This window comes from Dipodomys merriami, unplaced genomic scaffold, assembly GCF_024711535.1.
Source record: "Dipodomys merriami isolate MVZ:Mamm:240054 unplaced genomic scaffold, mDipMer1.0.p SCAF_9, whole genome shotgun sequence".
Taxonomy (NCBI): Eukaryota; Metazoa; Chordata; class Mammalia; order Rodentia; family Heteromyidae; genus Dipodomys; species Dipodomys merriami.
In genome coordinates this window covers 21,478,033-21,504,222 of record NW_027206512.1, presented here as the reverse complement: position 1 = coordinate 21,504,222, position 26,190 = coordinate 21,478,033, and the positions used below count along the sequence as shown (strand labels likewise).

The 26,190-nt window shown below is 40.5% G+C and overlaps 1 protein-coding gene across 1 annotated transcript in view; it reads left to right on the top strand.

Moving 5' to 3' along the window:
* Window positions 1-26,190, top strand: part of Parm1 (prostate androgen-regulated mucin-like protein 1) — a 113,570-nt gene that overhangs the window by 70,342 nt on the left and 17,038 nt on the right. The window contains exon 2 of the mRNA XM_070012956.1: window positions 12,777-13,475. Coding sequence (XP_069869057.1) covers window positions 12,777-13,475 — 699 coding nt within the window. The remainder of the gene's footprint in view (window positions 1-12,776; window positions 13,476-26,190) is intronic.

Below are 26,190 nucleotides of genomic sequence, written 5' to 3'. Positions count from 1 at the left end.
TGAATTTTTAACGGTTGCATACTCTAATTTTTTTTTTTGGTCCGGTTGTGGGGCCTGAACTCTGGGCCTGGGTGCTGTCCCTCAGCTCTTCAGCTCAAGGCTAGCACTCTACCATTTGAGCCACAGTGCCACTTCCATCTTTTTTTTCCTGTTTATGTGGTGCTGAGGAATCAAACCCAGAGCCTCAAGCATGCAAGGCAAGCGCTCCACCACTGAGCCACCTTCCCAGCCCCTATATTCTAATACTTTTGTGTGGGTTTCTGTGAGAACTCTTGCCATGAACTTTGCAAATGTTAGGACTGAGCCTATGGAAGTACCAGAGAACATCACATTATCCCTCCAGAAAAATCCTCTGATATCTTAATTCAATCTTTGGGCCTTCCGTATTATTACCAGCTGTATGTGCCCATACCTTCAACCACAAAGGGACCAAAGACTACTACTTGCTGTCCTATCTGTAATTCCTTCTCTCTATCATCTAGCATTATGAAGCCCCAAGATGGTTCCTTCAGAAATTCAGGCATCTGTCAGCATCCTTGCTTAGTATGGCCTCCGTCTAGGCTAGCCACACAATGCCTTCCAACCTCGAGAGAGTTTGATTGAAAAGGACAGATGTTACTCCACAGGGGAAAAAATGTTATATTTTTTCCCCAGGAAATACAACATTTCTTCACAAGTGTTATTTTCTCATTAGCATTCACAGCACCCACAGGGAGCCTGGTAATGTCATTAATACTGATTTTTACGGGTGGAGAAATTGAGTCATCCACTCAGGGTTCAGGTTCTGATCTGGTGACTGGAAAATAGAAGCTTTTTCCTCTTTTTGGACCAAATTATATCTCATTTCCATAAACAAAACACTCAGGAGGATATGGGTTTTCTACTTCAAAACAATATCATCTTAAATATAGTTTGATGGATTTGAAGCATACACATTCTGTCTAGACATATGATAACTTTCAAATACCATATGGTCGGATCACATGAAGTAGTCGTAGTTGTGCAGCTGTTAGATGAACCTTCTGAAGGATTAGGGACCCTTAGCAGCCCCAACCAAAGACAACATGGGAAACTTTGGTGGGCTGACTTCAGCCAACCTAAAGAGCACTAAGGCCTAGCCTTATTATAATATTTTCTCTCTCAACTCTTAAATACCTGCTGCTGTTCAGTTCATTTAATGAGGGGATATTAAGGCTGACCTGTGTTTAGTTCAACTAACAGATGGTCAGCATCTAGGAGCTGACTATTCTATCCATATCATGCATAAAAAGAAGAAATCTCTGTAGTCTCCAAAAACATAACTGTAGAAATCCATCCACAATTTCTTATTAGCCAATCATTTTTTGACAAAACTAGTGAGCAAATCAAAGAAGTAATGCATTTTTGTTATGCTCTCACAATCCAGTGTATAAGTCAGAAAATCCAATATTCAATATTTTGAGCACTTCTGTATGCCAGGCTCAGAGGCACACAGTACAGATTGCAGCCTTTACTATCAAGGCTCCCAGATAAACATAGAAAGACATGATGGCTCACTTCGCTGCAGTGCACTGCAGCTGGACTCTTTTGCGAAGCACCATGGCCCTGGGGAGGAGAAAGGTCTGTAGTGCTGCAGCGTATTTCATAGAAGAAATCAGGCTATTTTTTAGGGATGCTGTGGTGAATGGGGAGGAAGGATTCAGAATAGGAAGAACAACAAGGGCAAAGGCAGGAAAGCAGATGGTTCTGGAACATTTCAGGAACTCACAGCAATTCAGATTGACAAGGTCACCCCGGCCAGAGTGAGGTCAGAAGACCCAATAAGGGGTGGAGCACTCTGCCAAGGAGTATGGGATTCATTCTGAAGACATGAAGAAGCCCAGGGTAGGATTAAGGGAAAGAGAAGGGCTCATAAAATCGGGTAACATTTTCAGGATCACTCATGTGTCCCATGCTAGAGCATTTATTAGGAGAGACAGAGGAAAATTGAGAACCAATTACCTTGCAAACATGGGTCCAGATGTCAAAACAACAACAACAACAACAGCAACAAAAAATCCTTGCATTTCCCAATCCAATCCCAGAGTAATGAAAAGGTTAAGCCTGGAGCAAGACAGTTTCCAATCCAAGCTTCAAGCTTCAGTTGTCCCATGTATTAGCCTCATGACCTTATGGATGTCACGTTTCCCAGGCTTCATCTAACCACTATGAAATGTCAGGGCTATGTGCAGTGACTGTTTGTACTCACCTGAGCGCATACACCTTTGAGAGCCAGGAACTCTCTTGGGAGACGAGGAAGCCCTCCAGGCTGACCTGGCAGGCACAGGGCTAGCTTAACCGTGTTTTGATGAAGGTTTCACCAAATTTGTCAAAGCTTTGTCACATGTTTTTTTTCTAGGATACCTAACAAGCTAGGGACAGGGAAGGACATGGCCAAGTTGGATGCAGGGAGTGGGGACCGGGGAGGGCATGTGCAAGAAACAGGTAAGACACAGAAAAAATCAGGCTGCCTGAGACTTGGGCACCGGCCCTGATTGGTGCTCATGGAATCTAGGGACAGAAGAAATACTGCCCTGTATTTCTGATGCACGGGTGGGTCAGGAGACACCGATTACAGACTCTTCCTGTAACTCTTCCTAGCATTGAGAAAGGTTGCTTACATGTCCCAGCCCACCAGCCCCTAAATCCCTCCTCCTAATAAAGCAGGGAAACAGAGATCAAGCCAAACACAAGGGCTTTCAAATATCAAAGAGATAGAAATAGGGATATGGGTCTCCCCCATAAAAGACAATACACATGGAAACAATTTTCTATCCAACTGCGAATCTGCTTTTCTTCAGAGGACCAATCTGTCAGCTCTTTCTGGAACCTAGAAGCTTGAGTCAGAGAAAAATCTCAGGAACCACAGTCATTTGTAAACTCACAAGGAGAAACTTCACATTAAGTGGGCCCCATCTCCTCAGACCTCACATCTGGACTCAGTCTTAGCAGTTTCCTTCCTGCAGGCAGTCCATTTCAAGTGTGTGGGCCTCTTACAGCCCAAATAGGGCACACCGTATCTAGCAATGTCACTCCGCTTTGAAACTATGCTCATTCACCACTAAGCAAGAGATGAATGAGTTTAATTTCTTCGTTCTATTACCTGCAATTTTCTAGAGGAAATAATAAAACTAATTCTTTTGTTTCTGCAGGAAAATGGCTTCCCTTGAGAGGGAAAGCATATGAGGGTACTACATATTTCTAAGTGCTTGTCTCTCACAACCTTCCCCTCACTCATGCTCTAATCATAGCTGGTAGAGTAGAGTCTACCAGCCTCGTTGAGGATGGGCCCCAGTGTGCCCATGAGGGTCAGAGGATGGGAGTTCTGGTTATAACCCTTTCTTGTGCTTTCTGAGCAGACACTGTCCAGTTTTTCCTCTTAGATGTGCAAGGTCAATCACATTGCCTTCTTGCTCTGTATCTGTTCCCCCATGTGCAAATGAAATTGTACTCATCCATTTCTTAGGCCCTTTGTATCCCAGAATATATTTTTTTTCTTAAAATCCTAAGAAAATACTTGTTAAACTCAGTTTGGTACTGCCGTGATCACAAGTGTGTACACATAAGAACACAGAAACTATATTTCCTCAACATATCTTGGAAATTCTGGATGTCATAAAGCTTTAGCCTCAAGATGTGATGGTATTTGGAGATAAGGCTTTCGGGAGAGGGTTAAGATAGATGAGATCATGAGAGCCAGACCCTGACAATGAGATTAAGACCCTTACAAGAAACATGAGCGTCCTCTCTCCCAAATTCACTCAAATTCTCTACTGAAAAGCCATGTTACAACACAGCTAGAGGGTAGTGACCACCAGAAAGGCAGGAAGAAAGCTCTCACCAGAAACTGAATTGACAAGTATTTTGATCTTGGATTTGGTCATGAATTCCTGTTGTTTAAGCATCCAACTATGGTATTTCATTTCAGCAACCACAGCACTGACCCAGCCTGCATTCTCCAGGATAGTCTTAATGTCTTAGCCTCAGCTGTCCTCATGCTGAAAGGAGACCCACCCTCGGGCAGTGTGGAATGTACCATCAAAAAAAGCCATGCAGAGGCTTTTAATGCCTTATTCAAGTGATGATAACCAATGTTGTCACCCAATTTCATGCATTGTTGATTTGTTAGGGAGTAGAAATTGCCTGAACTGGATTCTAAAGTACTTTAAATAAATGCTCAATAGGCAGCTATGGGAAATGAATGACTACCTCCTTGTCTTCTTTGGAAGAAGACAGAAATATAAAAAGATATATTGTAAAAAATTAAACAAGGAAACGAAGGTCTCCAGCCATGAAACCAATCCTTGAAGCATGTCATTTTTAGCACTGTAATGATTTCCAGTGGAACAGCTCTACTGGAAAGGCAATTCAGATGCCACCTCAACAATGTAACATCATGCATAATAGTCTTCTCTTCTGTCATTTTCTAAGTGCCACTTGAAAGTGGAATTTGTGTATTTTTATATTCTATGGTCCCCTTACAGAATTTGTTAATCAGTTTTCAAAGCTGCATTGCAAAGGGTTCTTGTAAAACACATATTAAATTATATTATAGAAAGTTGGATATGATTGCAGTCCTGATAAGTGAACTCTGTGAGCTCTATAGGCATAGAAGCAACTCAATAAATGATTGACTGATGAATGAATTGACATTTCTGTGGTGATTTCTCATTTGCTTCAGAGTTCCACAGATTCTGGGATCCCACTATCCACTGAAGCAATCTTCACATCCATCTGCCTATAGACGATACTGTGAGCAGAACTTAAGCACTGCCGTGTATTTTTTTTTTTTTTGTCCTGGTAATCTTTAAATCAGCCATGGAGCTTCCAGAATGCAGAGCCAATCAGCTTCACGGGTCACATGTGTGTTTAGTAATACTTGTCCCAACTGTTGTTTAGTTCATATTTCAAGGATTTATTGATTTATATTCATCTTGACATTGCTGACAGTTCACAGCTGCCAAAAGAGTCCCACAACAGCATGTCATTTTATGTGGCCTCTGTTGAGAGGCTTGTCCATCGATTCTTCCTTAGTAGGAAGGTAACCCTCTTGCAGTCCATGGTCTCATTTCAAGTTATTCCTTTAGTGTAATGGAAGGAAAAAGTCTCATACATGTGAGGTACGGATTTATACCCTAGTCACTGGCCAATCCTTTATTGTGGTGGTCGTGGTTGTTTTATCTTTAGTTGTACAAAGGACTTGCCATTTAACCAAGCAGTTTATCAACACAATGCATTCTGAATCAGTGTCCCTCTGTTCAACATTCTCACCCATCCCTCCCACCCATTCCCTTGCTTTTCCTAATGTTGTAGGATATACATTGAACCCAACGCCTTTGAAATAAAGCTAAAACAATTCTTTTAATGAAAACCCAAATATTAAGCTCAGGATAGACCCTGCAACATGGCTTTCCATTAGCTCCTAAAGCTGCTGAGGGGAAGAATGCTGAAGTGAGTAGATTTTATCCTAACTACTTCCCCATCAATATCCATGAATGTCTTCCCTCTGGTCTTTTTTCCCTTCTGTGCTGGTTTCTACCCCCATGTTCTGCTTTCTCCAAACTTTCAGTATGATTGGCCTTTACTTATTCACCACTTCAAAGGAAATCTCAAGGTACACTGAGGACCTGACAAGACACTGGTCATTGGCATACATCATGGAGGAATGACAGAGTGAGCTGAAGACACTGCCCTTGATAGCAGATAGGCAGCCTTCCCTGAGGAGAAAGTGGACAGATGAAGGAGTATTCATGATCAAAGTTCTTAAACCTGACTGACTGCTTTCACAAGGACTTACTTAGCACTTCTTATAGCCTAAGCACTGTCCTGAGCTCAAGGAAAACAATAGTGAATAAAACCATGTTCTTTGCTCTCCTTGAGCTTATATTCTAAAAGTAGAATAATAATGTATAAGTAAGCAGATATGCTGTTTTGTGAAAAGACACTAAATGTATTATGAAAAGCAAAGACGTATTATGAGAAGCAAAAGTAAAATAAGTATTTCAGCTCCTCCAAAACTTAAGCACACAGTTAGCATATGATAACTAAAGGAATTAAAAGCAAGAATACAAATGGTCATTTGTTCATTCATGTTTATAGCTACATTATTCATAATAGAAGCAACTCAACTGCCCGTTAATGGGTGAGTAAATAAAATGTGCTATAAAAATAAAATATACATACACTTTTTTAATTTGGGAGGGGAAGGGAGAAAACAAAATGCTTAAATAAGGATACAGGTTGACCCATTGTAACAATGAGATGTACAAGACACTATGTTGAAAATGAACTTTACAACTTCGGTGGGTGAGGGAGAGGGGGAAGGGGTAGTTGGGGAGGTGGGAAGGAAGGGATTATAGGGGGGAAACAAAAGAGGAGGCAACAGTGCTCCATAGGAAATGCACTCATTACCTTACTCATGTAACTGTAACCTTTCTGTATAGTATTTTTACAATAAAAATGTATTAAAAATAAAATATACATTTTGTGTTTCCCCCCGTATGGTTTATCCCCCATTGTCACTGTATTTGATTTTCATACCCTGGGTATTATATATATGTTCATCTGAATGAGGGAAGGGAAGGGGAACCACAAAGTGGTGAGACAAAGGACAAAGAGGGAACCAATGAAGTAGTGATACTCACAAGACAAGATGTTGGAAATGATCTGTACAACTTGGAGGGAATTGGGAGGGGAGGGAAAGGGAGAAAAGAGGGAGGGAGTAACAAGTTCAACAAGAAATGTACTCACACTTGAAAAAAATTATATTAAGTAAAGTAAGCCAGGCCCAAAGAAACATAGGTCCCATGGTTTCCCTTATTTGCAATAACTAGTATATGTCTGAGACAAGCAGAAATGGTCAGATACGTTGATGTTAGGAGAAATGAACCCCAAGATAAGGACTCAAATGTTTTTTTCTTTCTTGAGATTGCTTCTGACATATTTATAAGATGATTTCTTTGTTGCTTTGTAGGTCCCTCCCCCACGGTATAACCACTGTTTTCACTGTATTTGATGTTGGTATAATTTGTGGAGGGGAAGGGAAAAAACAAATTGTTTAAATAGGGATACAGGTGGACCCATCGCAACAATGAGATGTACAAGTCCTTATGTCGAAAAACATACTTTACAACTTTGGGGGTGTGGGGGGGAGAGGATAGTTGTGGGAGGGGGGAGATGGGAAGGTATGAGAAGGGGAAACAAAGGAGGAGGCAACAATGCTTGATAAGAAATGTACTCATTACCTTGCCCATGTAATTGTAACCCCTCTGTACAGTATTTTCACAATAAAAAAAGAAATGTACTCACTACCTTACTTATGTAAATGTAACCCCTCTGTATGTCACCTTGACAATAAAATTAAAATAAAAATATAAAGATAAATAAATAAATAAATCATACAGCCCGGTGCTGGTGGCTCATGCCTGTAATCCTAGCTACTCAGAAGGCTGAGATCTGAGTATCACTGTTGGAAGCCAGCCCCAGCAGGAAAGTCTGTGAAACTCTTTTATCTCCAAAAAACTACTCCAAAAAAGCCAGAAGTAGCACTGTAGCTCAAGTGGTAGAGTGCTATCCTTGAACAAAGAATCTCAAGGACTGCACACAGGCCCTGAGTTTGAACCCTAAGACTGGCAAAATAAATACATGTATACATATGTACATGCATACATTCATGCATACATATGTGTAAATAATATGAATATATTATTTAGCCTTTAAAAGAAAGGAAATTCTAACATAAATTATAGTATGGAAAAAGTTTGAAGATGTTATGCTAAATGAAATGAACTAATCATAATAGTATACAATTGAACCTATATGGATACTTAAAGCATCAAATTCATAGTGAATATGCTCTGGTGGTTCACAGGGGAAGGAAATTTAGGGAATGAGGAGTTTTTGTTTTGTTTTTGTTTGTGTTTTATATTTGTGCTAGTCCTGGGGCTTGAACTCATGGCCTGAGTTCTGTTCTGTGCTATTTTGCTCTTCTACTTGAGCCACAGATTCACTCCCAGCTTTTTGGTGGTTAATTGGAGATCAAAGTCTCACAGACTTTTCTGCCCAGGCTGGCTTTGAACCACGATTCTTAGATCTCAGCCTCCTGAGTAGCTAGAATTATAGGTGTGAGCCACTAGTGCCCAGCAAGGAGTTGTTTTTTTAATAGGCATTAGACTTGAGTTTGGGAGGATGAAAAGATTCTAGATATGGGTAGTGGTGATTGTTCAGTATGAATTAACCTAATGCCAATGAACTGAACATGTTATATTGTAAATGGTAAGTTTTGCATATTTTACTTTAACTTTTTATAATCTTTTAAAGACATTGATAAGAGGTTGGAGTAGGAATGGTTTTAATTAAGATTGTCCAGGAAGGCTCCTCTGAGGAAGAGGTAGCTGAATAGATCAAAGCAATAAGGAGAACATGAAATGACATGGAGAATGATCTGGAGATTGTTCTAACTACAACAGAACACCTTTGAAGTCCTTTGATCAGTAGAGAAAAAAATGACCTCCTTTGTCACTTAAAAGTTCTTCCTGACTGTATGTGAAATGTGGGCTACATGAAGGAAACCTGGAAGCCAGAAGGAAAAGTAAGATGCTATAGTCAGGTTGGAAATGTAGTTCAGTGGTAGAGAGCTTGCATAACACACACACACAACACTTAGGATTCAATCAGCAAGAGACAGATAGGGAGGAAGGGAGTCGGAGAAATAGGGAGGTCAGAGGGAGGGAGGCAAGGTGGGAAGCAGAGAGGGATACTACTGCCTTTGCTAGCTCAATAATGAGATGCTAGGTGAGGAGAAAATGGTGGGTTGTGAATATAGTTTCAAAAGAATGACCTGTGTCTCACTAGCAAATTTGCTATGCAAAGGCAGAGGTGAATAAAGTATGATGTCTCACTTCTTAACCCAGCAACCTTGCAAATGGGGGTTCCATCTATTGAAATTGAAATGACCAGGTAGAAAAGCTATTCAGGGGTTTGGGAAAGGGTATGGAGAGGCAATCAATATGAAAGACCATGAACTCCATGTCTATCAGAGAGCTAGCACACAAAGCTACTCATTAAATAATGATTGAGTGAGTGAGTGAAATTAAGTAAATGGAAAGAAAGAGGGAGGAAATTAGCTCTCTTTATATTTTTTTTGGTCAGTCATAGGGTTTTTTTGGTCAGTCATGGGCTCTGAACTCTGGGCCTGGGCACTGTCCCTCAGCTCTTCAGCTCAAGGCTAGTGCTCTACCACTTGAGCCACAGTGCCACTTGCAGCTTTTTCTGCTTATGTGGTGCTGAGGAATTGAACCCAGGGCCTCATGCATGCAAGGCAAGAACTCTACCACTGAGCCACCCTCCCAGCCCCAGATCTGTATTTTTAAAACATGAAGGAGAATGTTTGGTAACATTATAGGATCACACACACACACACACACACACACACACACACACACACACACACACACACAAACAGCTGGAGCTATGTGCCAGTGACTCATGTGTATAATCCTAACTATTGAGGAGGCTGAGACACTAACCCAGGCAGGAAGGTCCATCAGACTCTTATCTTCAATTACCACCAAAACATTGGAAGTAAAGCTGGGGTTCAAGTAGTAGAGCAGTAGCCTTGAACACAAAAGCTTATGGACAAACACACACACACACACACACACACACACACACACACACACACACACACACACACACACACACACACACACACACACACACACACACACACACACACACACACACACACACACACACACCAAGCTAGAACTGAGTTTCAATCTCAGAAAATATTTCCAAACCTCCAAATGACTCCTCCTACCTTTTGCTAAAGGTCTTCCCCTACCTCCCTCTGCCCTAGGTACAGTAGGAAGAAACTTAAAAATATCCAACCCATTAGTTCCTTTTGCTGTCAGGTCAGGGATACAGTTCTGAAAATGGAGGAAGATAGAAACATAGGCCTAGAAATTGAGTGGGACACAGTGATGTCCTTCTGCAGGCTCTACCTCCATCACCACTGCCAGCACATCAACAACCACACCTTCTCCTCACCCCTTCCCCGCCACAGCTTAGCATTCCTGCAGGCAGCCTTGAAACAGTGCAGCCATCCACAAAAACTCTAGTCAGTTCCCTCCAAAATCTCACTCTCTAAGGATGCTGCGAGCTGGACAAGATTCATTCCACCTATGTGCTTCTTTTCACTAACCCACTTACTGCTCTTACTGAGTCTCAAGCTGGTTCCTACTGAACCTAAAACAAAGGGAGCTATTTGTGAGAACAATTTTTTTTTGGGGGGGGGTCCGGTCGTGGGGCCTGAACTCTGGGCCTGGGCGCTGTCCCTCAGCTCTTCAGCTCAAGGCTAGTGCTCTACCACTTGAGCCACAGTGCCACTTCCGGCTTTTTTCTTTTTGCTTATGTGGTGCTGAGGAATCGAACCCAGGGCCTCATGCATGCAAGGCAAGCGCTCTACCACTGAGCCACCTTCCCAGCCCTGTGAGAACAATTTTTAAAATGACTTTTAAGAAGTGAAGAACGGAGACAAATGATAAGTGAACCTGATAGAGGCACGTTGCAGTGTGTGAATGGCAGTATCACAATGAAAGCTCTTTGTACCCCCTTTTTTTGGTGCCTGGACTGGGGCTCAAACTCAGGACCTAGGCACTATCCCTGAGCTCTTTTGGTTAAGGCTAGTGCTCTACCATTTGAGCCACAGCTCCACTTCCAGTAGTTAATTGGAGATAAGAGTCTCATCGACTTTCTGCCCAGGCTAGCTTCAAAATATAATTCTCAGATCTCAGCCTCCTGAGTAGCCAGGATTACAGGCATAACTACCAATGCCCTGAGGAACTAACTTTTTGTACTAATTACCTTACTCCTGTAACTGTAACCCCTCTGTACAGTATCTTTACAATAAAAAATGTATTTAAAAAAATTCGAGCCTGCAAAGAAACATAGGTCCCATGGTTTCCCTTATTTGCAATATCTAGTATATGTATGAGTCAAGCGGAAAAGGTCAGATAATGTGATGTTAAGAAAATGAACCCTTAGATATGTATTTTAATGTTTTTTTTCTTTCATGCATGTGTTTCTAACACATTTATAAGATTACTTCTTTGTTGCTTTGTATGTCCCTCCCCCACAGTATAACCCCTGCTTTCACTATATTTGATGTCAGTATAACTTGTGGAGGAGATGGGGAAAAACAAGTCATTTAAGGATACAGATGGACCTGTTGCAACAATGAGAAGTACAAGTTGTCATGTCCAAAATGAGCTTTACAATGTCGGTGGGGGGGGGGGAGGGGAAGGATTGGGATTGGGATTGGGATTGGGATTGGGAGGGGGGAGGCTGGGAAGGGATGTGAAGGGTAAACAAAGGAGGAGGCTGCAATGCTTGGTAAGAAATGTATGCATTATCCTGCCCATGTAATTGTAACCCCTCTGTACAGTATGTTCACAAATAAAATAAAATAAAAATTTTAAAAAAATTCGGGCCTGAAAAGGCAAAGTAGAAATCACAAATAAAGGACTTGGTACTGGAAAAATTAAAAAATTAAAAAATTTATTGTTATTGTAAAGGTGATATACAGAGGGTTACAGTTACATAAGTCAAGTAATGAGTATATTTCATTTTGAAGTGTTACCTGGTTCCTTGTTTTCTCCGAGTTTTCCCCTCTCAACGCCCGCCTCCCCAAGTTGTATAGTTTATTTTCAACATAGTGTCTAGTAAGTATCACTGCAACATTTGTTCACCTTTTGTCCCACCATTTCTGGGCTCCTTCTTGCCCTCCACAAAACAGATAAACTTACATACAAGACAAAAGGCATAGAAATTTAAAAAGCAGCAAAAGGTGAAAACAGGAAAAAAACACAAAAAAATAAAATAAAATCTATTTCTGTTTCTTGGAGTTCATTTTAAGCATCATTTTATATGAGCATATACACATAACTATTGAGCCCTTGTGATCCTCTCTTAAGAATATCCTCCTTTGGTCTCATTGTGTGAAAGTTTACAGTCCTATTTAATTTATCATATCCAAGTATAATTTTTTGTCTTTCATTATCCATTTGGTTTACTTGTAGAGTTATTGGCACATTCTAATTATTACAAGTGAGGGAAAACATTCAACTTATGTTTCTTTGGGTCTGGCTTACTTTGCTTAATATAAGTTTTTCCAAATCTTTCCACTTCCTTACAAATGGTGCAATATCATTCTTTCTGATGAAAGAATAGGGTTCCATTATGTATATATACCACATTTTCTTGATCCATTCATCCACTGAGGGGTATCTTGGTTGATTCCTCATCTTGGCTATGGTAAACAGTGCTGCAATAAACATGGTTGTACTGGGAGCTTTAGTGTAGCCTTGTTTGTGTTCTGTTGGATAAATGTACAGAAGTGGAATTGCTGAGGCACAGGGAAGCTCTCAGTCTTTTGAGTACCCTCCATACTGCTTTCCAGTGTGGTTTAAGTGACTTTCAAAATTGGGTGTTAACTGCACAAAACAAAATACGAAAGGAGAACTATTTGAGACCATGCAACAGCTGCAGGGTATCACCCTGCCTCTATTTCCCTGATATGTGGTTTTCTTTTTTTTCTCTTATTTTATTATAAAGATGCTGTACAGAGGGGTTACAGTTATATGAGTAAGGTAATGAGTAAATTTCTTGTCAAGCATTGTTACCCCCTCCTTTGTTTTTCTCCTACTATGGTATGTGGTTTTCATGAGTTAACAACTTTTGTCCTGGCTTTTTCACAGGATTGAGGGTACAGAGTTTGCCAATGACAACATCAACCTTCTTGCCTGTTTCTCTTTCGGCAAAAATTACTCCACCCACTACCACCTGGACTGGCTCTCCACAGAACTCGGCTGCTGCCACTGGCTTCCCAGCCTCAGGCACTGACAATGCCTCAGTTGCCCCAATTACATCCACAGCTCCAACATCTATGTTTTCCAAGGATGTTTCCACCAAGCCCGAAAAAGAAGTGATCACCAGCCACTCTGCAGCATGGGAAGGTGCACACACAAATCCTTCCATTCCTGGGCTCTTGTCCACCAGCAATGCTATTCATCTGACACCCACACCTGAAGAACACAGCTCAGGAAGTCCTGAGAGTGTGCCAGCTGTAGGGTCTCAGTCCCCACCACTCACCTCCCCTCAGGCTCCTGCCTCTTCACCCTCATACCTATCGGCCTCCATGCCTGCGGTTCCTTCTGCCTCCATCACCCCCAACCTGAGCACTTCTGTGAGCATTCAGACTACAGCAGCTCCAATGTCACCTGAATTCCCAACAGAGGACCACAGCTCTGGTCACATACCCACTTCCCATGTCACAGACCAGCCAGGGACCAAGGAGAAAACACCCCAGAATTCTGAGTCAGGCAAAGTGATGTGTGGATCCGAGACTACCACTCCCTTCCTGATCATGCAGGACGTGGAACATGCATTAAGTTCAGGTGAGTCCATTTGGAATGTAATAATGTTCATGCTTATACTTAGCGTTACACTAAGAATCAATCTTGTGGGAAGCTGAGGTAGAATGATCACTTGAGTCTGGAAGTTTGAGGCCAATCTGGCCAACATATTGAGACCCACATCTCAAAAAAACAAACAAAAAAAAGAATCAGGTTACCAATTTTTAAGTTTGAATTTTGGAGTACAATATCTGAGGGAAAATTCTAACTTATAAGAATTTCAGCAAAAACACAAACTTTAATTTGAGTCCCTTAATAATATGCACAGGATATATTATTTCTTTAGCTTCTTCTTTATTGCTTTATATTATTTCTTTAGTCTCTTGTCTAATTTATCTCCACATAATATTACAGGGGCATTGTAAAGGATAAACAGCGTGGCCTCAGGTCAAGCTTCCTAGGTTTTATTTCCAACAATTTGCTGCATTTTCCCCTTGAAAGGAAAAACACCCCTAAAGCAGGATATTTTTAAGTTCTGTGTCAAAGCCAAAGCCAAACCAAGGTTGACCCTCGTTTATTCCATATCCAGAAAGTGGAAAAATGAATTCACAAATCAACTTCTCAACTTCTAGGGGATGAAAGGAAAAAATATTCATGACTTTTCCTAGAATAGGCAGAGATTCTCCATCTCACCCTCAATTCAGACAATATCCCTTTTTATGGTCTAATGCTTCTTGCCACAATGATTATAGGTATGTCCCTTAGAGATTAGATTATAATTAAGTCAGCAGTTCTTTGATGGTTACACTGGCCACCATCTTGGATTTAATCACTTTTGGCTAGCTTACCTGAAGAAAGCTACCCACCTTTAGGCATCCTGTTCTCAAAGATGAACAATATTAAGGCAGGGTAGAAGTTAAGCTAGGTCACCCTTTTCAGTTCTGATTCCTGACAATAGACAAATTATTTCAACTCTCTGTGCCCTTCTATTTCTTCATCTGTAAAATAGGGATAGAATAGATTCTACCATATTCTGTTCTTACAAAGGTTAAATAACATGACATATAAAGGACTTAGACCATTTCCTGGTAGAGAGTAAGTGTTCAGGAAATGTCAGTTATATAATTCTTTGGTTTTTAAAGCCATGTTTACCTCTTGGAATCCAGCCAAAGCAAGGTGGGGTGGAGAAAACTGGCTCATCCTTTATTTCACACGGATATCTTTCATGGGAAAGACAATAAATGTGACATGACATAGAATGTACTTGTATTCTCCCAGCGATCCTATAAACTAAGTTTTATTTCCATATTCATTGCTTAAAATTATGGTGGAAAGATATTTAGCATCTTTCTGAGGCTAATTGGACCTGATAATGATGTGTCACTATAAACTTCATGGTTTGGAGTAGGAAGAGACTTTTGTGGGAACATTTGGTCATTTAGTTGAAAAACAGTAAGGTGAGAACAGCCAGAAGGCAAAGAAAATAGAGGTGCATCCCTTTGTCTAGGTGGTCCTATTACCCAACATAGACTGAGAATGAAGTATTCTAGACAGAACAATGCATGACAAGCTGTGGTCAAAGCAACAGCTATCACTGAGGATAAAGCTACATCTTTTAAGAAATAAACACTAGTAATGGAAACCACAATTAGACAATGGAAGAGAAAGAACTAAGATTAACAAAGCACTAATTCCTTCAGGAAGAATCCACAGTATAGTAAGGTGAAAAGTCCCAAAGAATTATAAATTCTTATTTCAAAAGACAGCGTATAAATGAAGGTCACAAAAAAAAGACACAGTAAAAGTAGGATAAAATAACTAATTTCAAAGGCCTAGGTGAAGTACAGGAAAATTGCAGAGTCTGAAAAGAAAGAAGACAGCAACAGAACTCAAGACAGAGCCCTGTCGAACTATGGATCCCCTTGACCCTTCCTTCTAAGTTGGTCAGCTTTCAACTTCAAACATCTCCTGTGTGCTGATGATTTGGAAATAGAGTCCTGCCTCTATTCTGCTTCATTGGGCTGGAGATGCCTATATTCGACTGTCAACCATGAGATGCTGGGGGCATCTCACACTTCATATGAATGAGCTGAATGGTTGAATTCTTCAGCTCTTTCTCTGGCCCTCCTTGAGTCTTGCCCTCTCTTAGCCCCTCAGGCCAATAACCTTCTAATGATCCCTAAGATACCTAGGACAATCGTAGCATATAGAAGTCACGTACTCTACATTTAATGCATCACACTTGGACTGCTCTTTCACCCCTCTGTCATCTCTCACACAAATTAGTATTCCTGTGACTGGTCATACCCTTATCAGAGATCCTCTCCAAACTGTCAGGTCTAGGTTTGCTGTTTTATGTATGTCCTGAATTTTGCACTACTGTCGGATGACCAGCACCTGCCTATGAAGGGGAAGAACTCAGAACTAAAAAGCCTCTAGGACTCTGGTTTCTCCCAAGGATATAAACTGGTATTCCTGACAACCTCTATCTCTGGGCTTGAGGAGGTCAAGAATAAAGAGAGATCTTTCTGATTAGACTGACACCTATCCTACCATTACAATAGCCAGTGTGACTTTTGAACACTGGAAATGTGGCTGGTCCAAATTGATATGTTCTATAATTATAAAATTCACACTGTATTTCAAAGACCTGGTACTAAAACCAGAATGGAACTGTAAGTCTTTTTTATAAATTGCATGTGAGAATAATATTTTGGATTTTTTTAAATCAAGCTCGGAACAGATGGTGAATTCATACAATCTCTGGGTTCTTTTGCACTTTCAATCTCACTGATAACCTTAATGTAAGTTTACTAAACATCTAGAGATTGTGGCTCACTTGCTGATTCCCCCTGCCTCAAATCTTCTCCTTCTAGGTTTTTGGCAACTCATTCCTGTTCACCTCCTCATCAAAAGGCCTCATCGGAAAGAGTAACCCCTATCACTATTGATCCTTTGTCCTGATTTCTTTTTCCTCTGTATTGTTAGCATTTTCTGACATCATCTTATTTATCAAGAGTCTGTTTTCTACCACTAGCCTGTCAACTCCATGAAAGCAAGGATCTTCTTCAAAAGAGGGTGAACATTTGTTCAATAAATGTTCATTCCATAAATGAATGAGTTAGTAAACTACTATGAGGGAAGTCATTGAATTTCTCTAACATTTGTTCAATAAATGTTCATTCCATAAATGAATGAGTTAGTAAACTACTATGAGGGAAGTCATTGAATTTCTCTGAGCTTCTGTTTTCCCATCAATGAGATTAGTATAACATCTATTTATCTTAAAACGTATTATAAACTGGGTGCTGGTGGCTCGTACCTATAATGCTAACTACTCAGGTAGCTGAGATCTGTTTCCAGCCCAGGCAGGAAAGTCCATGAGTCTCTTACCTTCAATTAATTACCAAAAGAAAAAAGAAAAAAATAGAAACTCTTGGAACAGAGCTATGGTATATATGGTACCGTGCTAACCTTGAGCAAACAAAGTTCAAGGACAGTGCCCAGGCCCTTAGTTCAAGCTCCCAGGACTGGGACACAACACACACACACACACACACACACACACACACACACACACACACACGAATCTTACTGTAAATTATAGATGACATAATAAATGTAGCTATTGAACAATGACTCAAATGATGGTTGCAGTTGTTATTTTACTGTTACTTGTTCTTATTATTAGTTTTCTGCCAACAGTGATCATTATCATTATATTTTGCTATGATGAAGAATGCCCACTATCATCATGAATATTCACTGAGCCAGGCATCTGACTACATACTACGGATATAGCCCATGGATGATACAGTTACTTCTCTAGGGAGTTTATAATTTTGTACCTGCCAGAGAAGGTAGAGCAGTTTGGTGGATCCAAGGTAGCCATCAGAAATCAACTAAGCAGAAGAAATAAGTGTTTAGTGATTTTCATCTCTCAGCTTTTGTTGGGCTTTTAAAGAAAGAGAGAAGGATGTAGTATGTTAAATCTAGGCCAGTGTTTTGTTACTGAACTCTTCACATGTAGAATCTATGACTACAGTGTGGTTTTTATTCCCTGAAGGAAATGGGATGGTGGTGTACTATACCCAGTTCAGTAAATACATGAAGGATGAACTTAAAACCAGTTACTCTCAAAATATCATCATTTCTTGCATATAGAAACTTGAAAATTATAGTCCCTGTGCTTGTTGCACAGTGTGATTCTCTTTTGTCTATAAAATCCATGTCTCTACTGGTACACTTCTTCCTTGTTTTCCATTACAAACAGAAAGACATCTAATGATGGAAACTGAAGTCTTTTGAAATTTAAGTTGCTGGTTCAAACGCCAGCTCTATTCTTAACTAAAGAGCACTATGCAGCACAGACATCTAGGCATTTCTGTAGGCATTTATGCTGCATAAGACATCTATAAAGCTCACAATGCATAGAGACTTGAAAAAGATTTAATGATAGGAAAGATGAAACAGTAGTTTTTAAAGTATATCTAGAAAGGTTTTAGGAGTAAACAAATGTGCGTTAATGATGTATTGAAAAAAAACTTTAAAAACACGTTAAAGGGATAAGCTTTTCTTTGTTCTGTTTTGTTTTTTTAATGCAGTATTGATAGACTGCACTCAGGGCCTCTAACTTGTTAGACTAGAATGACACTGTCAAGCCATACCTCCAACCCTGTATTTTATTGCTTATCTTTAGGATAGGCTCTTACTTTCCAGCCAGACTCACCTGAACCACCATCTATCTACTGGTAGATTTCTTGTCATTGCTAAGATCACAGGTGTACATCACAACATCCAACTTCCCTCTGTAAAGATGGAGGTTCACGGACTTTTCTGCCCAGCCTGGTATTGTAACTGCAATCCTCCCAATCTCAGCCTCCAGTATGGTTTTGGATGACTAGTGCACACCACTGTGCCCAGTTGTGAGTTGAGAAGGGGTGTTGCCACCTTTTCTGCCCAATCTGGCCTCAAACCTAAATTCTTCCATTCCTAGCCTCCCAAATACCTAGGATTGCTGGCATGAGCCATTAGTACCCAGATAGTAAATAATATGTTAATTTTAAAACAGAATTCTCAGGAGACCCTGTAAAATAATGCTGAATACTCCTTATTATATTGTTTTAGCATGTATCAGAAGGCACTAACCCTACGAAGCACAGTATCTTAGGGTCATTTTATAAATATCGAGTCATTGTTCAGGCCTTACAGTAAAGAGTGCCATCATCTTTTCTGTCTTTTTCTACTCCCATCACCAAATAACTGTTGATGTTGGATTGTTAGTAGTTCTCAGCATCATTTACTTCTCTTCATGTTCCTTCTCAAAGGGAAGGGGTGGGAAGGGAAGGGATGGATGAGAATGTTGAAAGGGGTGAAATAATCAAGGTATATTGTATTCATAAACTGTTTTGTTAATGGCAACTCCTTTGTACTACTGCTTAACGATAATAAAGAAAAACAACAAAGCTCCCACAACTCCACAGCATAGCCTTCTGACCAACCCTTCATCCCCTCTCCGCTCCAGTCTCCTCCATCTTGCTTGTTCTCTACACAGCAGCAGCCAGAGAAATGATTTCACCAAAATCAAGTCATACAGAACCTACTACCACAGTACCCCAGTCTTTTCAGACTGTCCTGTTTCTCTTCAGGTGAAGTTCCCAAACCTTCCCACTATGTGGTCTCTACTTTCCATTGATCTCATTCCCTCACCCTACCCCTTGCTATCTTACCTAGCCATCCTCACATTAGCTGGCTCTCATGTCTGGAAGTCTGTGGCTCTCCCTCTTGACTTTGGGTCTTTGTTCATTTGGATGCTTGTGCCTAAAACCCTCTGTACCACATCACTTCACTTGGCTAATTCCATTTCAAACCTCCCCTCTTCTGGTTATTTCTTATGGAGCCCACAGTGCTGCTCTCACCTCCCGTATTGCTACAACTCAGGTGTATCTCTTTGTCATGATGTATGGTTATATTCTGAGTATGCGGCTCTTTGTTCGCTGCCATCACTGTTTTTCAGGATACTCAAGGGGGTACTTGTCTGTTTGAGCTCGCTAATGTATTCCCAGTACCTAACAGTGTCTAGCTCCACATAGATAATAAATATTCAGTGAAAGCCAGGCGCCAGTGGCTTATACCTGTACTCAGGAGACTGAGATCTGAGCATAGTGGTTTGAAGCCAGCCAGGCAGGAAAGTGCATAATTCCATTTCCAGTTAACCAGCAAACTGCCTAACTGGAGGTATCACTCTAGTAATAGAGCACTAGCTGTGAGTGAAAAAGCCAAGTAAGAGCTTGAGAGCTTGGAGCCCTGAGTTCAAACCTCAGGATCTACACATACACACACACACACACACACACACACACACACACACACACACATTCAGAAAATAATTCAATTAAGGATTGGTTTTCAGCGGCGAAGTATCAAGTTTTAGATAATAAATACAGGTGTATTCTTTGCCTTATAAATCCAGAGCTCTGACTTGAGAAGGAAAACAAGGTAATTACCTGCCACTGTACACTCAGTGGTTCTTCTGCCCACCAAACTTTTTTGCCCACCATTCTCACCCCAAATTCTGACTTTCTTTTTGACTTTGCTGGACTGTCCTGATTACTGTTATAAACTCTCATTCACAGTGTGATGTTTCTATGCCCAACTTTTTAAACTTATACTAAATCTCAAAACTTGTTAAAGCCAAGTAAGCTCTCAGAAGGAGCCCCAACTGTCAGATTGATTTCCGTTTAAAAAAAATATTTGGAACGCTTGCCTGTACTTCGTAGGTTCTCCTTTGGCTCACTTTTACTACCTAAATCTTAATCTGGTTTTGAAATATTTCCAGTGTACCCTTTGAAAAATATATGTCAAGGTAATAAAATCGGCTGTTTACCATTTATGTTGTCATCGAGAAGCAAGACAATTCCTCATGTATTTTAATTGTCCCAATGTCACCTTTTCTTACATTTTGAGAGTTCCTGTCCCCATGGAACAATTTCTCTGTTCTGTTTTAAAGATGACTTTCACCAATCACAGATGATTAAAGTGACTTTTGAAATGCTTCAGTGAGAAAGTAAGATTTAGCATCTAAGCACAGCTGATGTTGTTAATGAGCTTGTGAGCTTACTGGGAAAACTAATTGGAATAGGCCTGGCCCTATGTCCATACGAACCATTACTTTAACTTTCTGAATAAAGACAGCAAGATGTTTTAGCTGGAATCACTGTCAAGCAAGTAAAGGCAGGATAAAAGTGAAGGATCTGAGATGGGAAGGTGGCTCAGTGGTAGAGCGCTTGCCTTGCATGTCTGAGGCCCTGGGTTCCATTCCTCAGCACCACATAAGCAGAAAAAAAAAAGCTGTAAGTGGCACTGTGGCTCAAGTGGTAGAACACTAGCCTTGAGCTGAAGAGCTGAGGGACAGCGCACAGGCCCAGAGTTCTGGCCCCACGACTGGACAACCCCCCCCCCGGAAAAAAAAAATGAAGGATCTAAAATTCATCCTAGAGAACTGAGTTTCAGTATTGAATTAAGAGAACACATAATAGCTATTAAGTTGATATTGTCCTCTGTATATGTTGTTTCTCAGGCCCTTGGAAAGAAAAATATTAGCCAATAAAAAGTGGTATTTTGTTTAACAGTTACTTGTTTTCATGGTGAGATTCATGGCCCTCAAGGGTTGGACCACTGGTTCAAAGATGAAGGTGAACTTATGTTAACACTCATAAAAATCTCAGTAAGTCTATGAAAATGAGCCACCCAAAACACTGTTAATGTGTTTCCATTTAGAGAAATTGTGTAGTCATTTCCAAGGCAGGCTCTGGGAAGACAAGAATATGTGCAGTAGAACACTACACATTGGCATCAGACTGCCTGGCTCAGATCTCAGTGGTGCCATTTGTTGAAGTGGGAGACACAGAGGAGCAGGGTAAGGAGGGAAGTAAGTTTACTTATAACTGGGTATCACATTTTCCTCATATATAACATGAGAGTACAGGTATAGTACTGTACCTGTTCTACAGAATTCTTCCTTACTGGGATTAAACAAAACAGGTACATAAAGTGCTTCCTACATAATTAGCACTAAATAGATGTTAGTTGCTATTACTACAGTTGGGTCTTTAATCCCCAGTGTAGATGCCAGCAAGAGTGTAGACTCCTCTACACTTAGATTTTTTTCTAACTTGAAAAAATTAGAACGTTTATGAAAACACTTTAAGGTTCCCAAAGGAATACTTACTATGAATATTAGGCAATAAAAATCCATATAAGCATCTGCCTACAGCACAATATAGAAAACGATAGTCCAGTTGACTAGAGGAAAACATAACTATGTTCGCATTTGAACAGCAATACTTTCAGTAAGCCAGGGAAAGCTAGAGAAAAGGTATAAAAACCTAAACTCTACGAGGATTGTAACAGAGAGAAAAGCCATCTTAGGGAAACTTTGGAAACAAAAGCTGAGCCACAGGATTAACCAAAAGTAGACCATTAAGAACTAAAAGGAAGGAAGAAATCCTGAAGAAATAAATGAGATGGTAGCAATAACAACAACAACAACAAGAGATCAATGGCAGCTCATGGCAAGAGGGTAGCACAGAGTTTGTGATAACATTTTATTTTTTGCCTTCAGGCATCATCCACAAAGAGATGACAAGAGCTAAATCCCCAAGCTGGTCCTTAACTTTCCTCATTTGCTGAAGTCTTGGTGTGGATAATACCCTTAGGCCAGGTGAATTAGAGCAATGCTCTCCACTCTGAGCTGGAGCTGCTATGTGGTGATCCAGTAAGCTCATGTGAAAGACAGAACAATTCCACAAGAAAAGGGATAAGGAACATGATTTGCCATTCTTAGAAACCTGGTATGTTTAGCATTGCAGATGTCAAAGGATAGCTAAGATGGGCAAAGCTAAACAGGTAGTTAAGATAATTCCAAGTGAGAAAGAGGTCTCACTTGTGCTGAAAAAGATTGCAATTATAAGTGAAGAAACAGTAAAACCATGGTAACCCAGAACAGGTCTGATATGTGTCCCTCCTGATCTACATGGATTGCAAACTTGTACTCCTGATGGGTTCCTAAGAGAAAAAGAAAGGAAGGAAGAGGAAAGAAGCACACAGCTTGTGCAAGTGCACATCACTTATTATCTCAAGCAAGATTAGTATTTTTATAGCTATATGCTTTATGGAAGAAAGTGCTTTTAGATAAAAGCAACACCAGTCCCCAAACTGGATCTTCTGGTTGCATGAAGTAGAAAAGTACAGATATCAATTCTGCCTAAAGTTTGAACTCTTAATTCTACCTACAAACTAGCTTTTAGATAGGAGTATAAACGTGAAACAAAATGTTCCAATTGCGATCATTTTGGGATGATTTTAATAAAGATTACCCCTTCTACTTTGTGTAAAGAAATGATGAAATAGTAATTCAGGGATTTGGGGAGTGATGTGGTGTGGAAAAGGATTAACACAAGCTTAGGTTGTGTTTAATACATTTTTGTAATATATTTGCATGTAAACTGTATAACTTGTAAAGAAGCCCCCTAACTACGAATAACGTTAAGTATAGTTACGTTCCAAAAGATCTGTTATGAAGTGATTTTATGAATTACTTATTTGGAGCCTAGACAAAGAACTTGGTAGCCCTGGCTTCCAAGGACTTCCAATGCAGAGACCAAGCAGAGTGTGTTCACATGAAATCATCAGGATGCAAATGTATCTCATCCCTCTATGTTTAGTATGTGTACTCTGAGTAATTACCTACAGCTACATATATATCACTTGCGCACTAGATTTTACCAGCAAGCCTCTAAGAAAAGAGAAATTAAGGCAGTGGCTTGTATTAGGGATGATTTCTCAATGAAAGGGGTTTGACGAGGTTCTTGTAGAAAATGTTGTGTCCTTCGTCCGAGAAGACTTACAGAGGCCCTGTCTCTACCTTGTCAAGCTCAAATACCAGTCTGGCTTTCAGTAATCTCCATGACTTGGCCCTGAGACATCCTACAGCCATTGTCACATCTTCTATTCAGTTCCATTTTCCCTTCTTTTGCACACCGTGATCACGTTTTTGTCACTTCTACAAATCATATGACCTTAGAAAAGTCAGCCATTCAGCCTTTGGGTATTTTCATGTCTTATTACACAAACTCTCTCAACAGCTCTTCTACATTCACCTACCCCTCTCAGTAGCCCTCGATATGGTTAGCAGCCCATATTTTAGATCAGAGCTCCAGTTGCAGGGCCTGTCTCCAAGCCCACTGCTGACCCTTCAACCCCAGACATGTGAAGTATCTGCTCTCCTCCCAGTAGGCGCCTGCCCCCATCCAAGTCCTGCCCATCCTTCAGACCATAGCTTTATTCCCACCTCTTCCAAAGATGGCTGTAGCTTTACAGACTCACCGTCTTCAGTCATAGGTAGAAATATCCAGTCTCCCTATTTCCTGCCTGTGTGTCCACCTGATCATACACTCTTCTGTTTATGCAATTGGGTGGACTATTTTTCTCTGTACAGTGCCCTAACTTAATCATGGAGCTCATTCATAAGAGCTTGATTGGTTGGATAATGTGGGATTAGATTGTTGGATTGATGTGGGATAAGAAGGAGGAGACAAAATTTCCTTCCCGTGGCATGGAGTAGAGAGAATAAGGAAGACAAGGAGTGAAATCCAAGCAGAATGCAGGGCCAGACATCAAAATGACCTTCAATATTAGTGAAATTAGCATCCCCTTAGTATCCAATCACTGTGAGAGAATTGAGGTTTTCTTTATTCATTTGTTTTCTCCTCATCACACAAATCTACACCTACTACTAACACCACCACCACATAGCAAATAGCAACACATGGCATGGATTATTATATATGTGGAAGGGTGTGTATGTGTATGTGTCTATGTGTGTGTGTGTGTATACTTCCTTCCATATCCACTCATCTGCCATCGGATGTATTTGAACAAAAAAAACTGTGCCTACTGAACATGTACAGATTTTTTTATTATGATTCCTTAATACATTCCAACAACTGTTTACAGAGCATTTACATTGTATTAGGTAGTGTCCGTAGTCTACGGATGATTAAAAGTAGGCAGGGGGCTGGGAAGGTGGCTCAGTGGTAGAGCGCTTGCCTTGCATGCTCGAGGCCCTGGGTTCGATTCCTCAGCACCACATAAGCAAAAAGAAAAAAGCCGGAAGTAGCGCTGTGGCTCAAGTGGTAGAGCACTAGCCTTGAGCTGAAGAGCTGAGGGACAGCGCCCAGGCCCAGAGTTCAGGCCCCACGACCGGACCAAAAAAAAAAAAAGTAGGCAGGAAGTTGTGTGGGAGTTGTATGCAAATACTCTACATATTATATAAGGGACTTAAATATTCTTGGATTTGGTTGTGGAAGGGTTTAGAGCCAACCTCACATTAATACTAGGTGACAGTACAACAATGCACAGGATTTGTGGCAGGATTAGTTATTTGGGGCTACACAAATGTTAGCAATCAATGGCATGGGCCTTCTGAGTTTTCTGTTCAGTGTCTTGTGTCTGCTTGTAATTAGTTCTACTCTGAGTGAACTTGAAATATTGAACTTCAATCCATCTTTACCAGTGCCTATAAGAGGAAGTAACCAGCATTTGAATGAATAATGCTGTAAAAACTTAGGTGAAATAGGCCTGGGTAACAATACTAGCTCAATCATTTACCAGGTATAAAACTTGGTAACCAACTTCTTAACCTTTCTGGGTTTCTCATCTATAAAATGGAAATGAATCCACACCTCTTATAAAGATAAGAGCTGCAAAGTTCTTGGCCCAGTGTTCCTCCTAAGTAATCAGGGACAAAAAATAAGTAGCTGTAACTGCTCTTAAGCCTGCTTGCTCTTCTCATAGGGGCCATTATGAAAGTGGCATAAAAAGGCACCTTGAGAAATCCCAGACTTGGTGTAGGCACAAAACTTAAGCACACATTGATTTCTGGATCGTCAACAGCCTTTTGGTTAGGCAAGACATGTTAGCACAATGGAATGTGCTAGCACAGTAGAATATTCTTTTATCTTGGTTTATAAAATATACAGATACGTTTCCTCCAATTCTCTCTTAATTTCTGCCTATTCCAGAGCATTACAGCATGAGTCATGCCCAGTCTGTAACTTGCAAATACCAATGAGGAAGAAAGGAAGTGCCAGCCAACTTTCCCATCCTACACTTTCAGAACATAGCCCATTAGTGTCTGCACCTCCCTCACCTTCCTCATTTTTCTACTTGCTTTGAAAAGAAAAAAGAGTAGAATGACAAAGGGGGAATTCCAGATTCGTTTAAACAAAACCCAAGGGGAAATAACATTTGTTTTCATAAGCCAGAAATGAAGCCTTGTCAGTTACCATAGAAGTTGGGGTATCCTTGGCTTAGCAACCCTCCTCATATGACCAGGTCATGAAGTCCTCGGGTGTGGAACTTTCCAGAGCTGAGATGACTAGAACCTTCTGAGACAGCAGCTGCTAAAGAGGTTAGAGAACACTCAAGGAATAGGATTTCCTAGGCTCAGGGCTGAGAAAGGTCTCTACTTCTAGAAGACTATGACTTCCGTGGTTAGCACTCTCTGAGGACAGGCAGTAAGTCACAGAATATTACAAAGGAAGTCCAAATATGTAAGCACAAATTATTTTATGTCACATATCTTGCCCTCAGGTTGAAAGTACCAACTCTTCGAAGTGTGCCTTTACCTAGACTCTCTGGGGCCTATCAGGTAGAAAGTCACTCAAATGTCCAGTTCTGAGTAGCTCTGGGTATC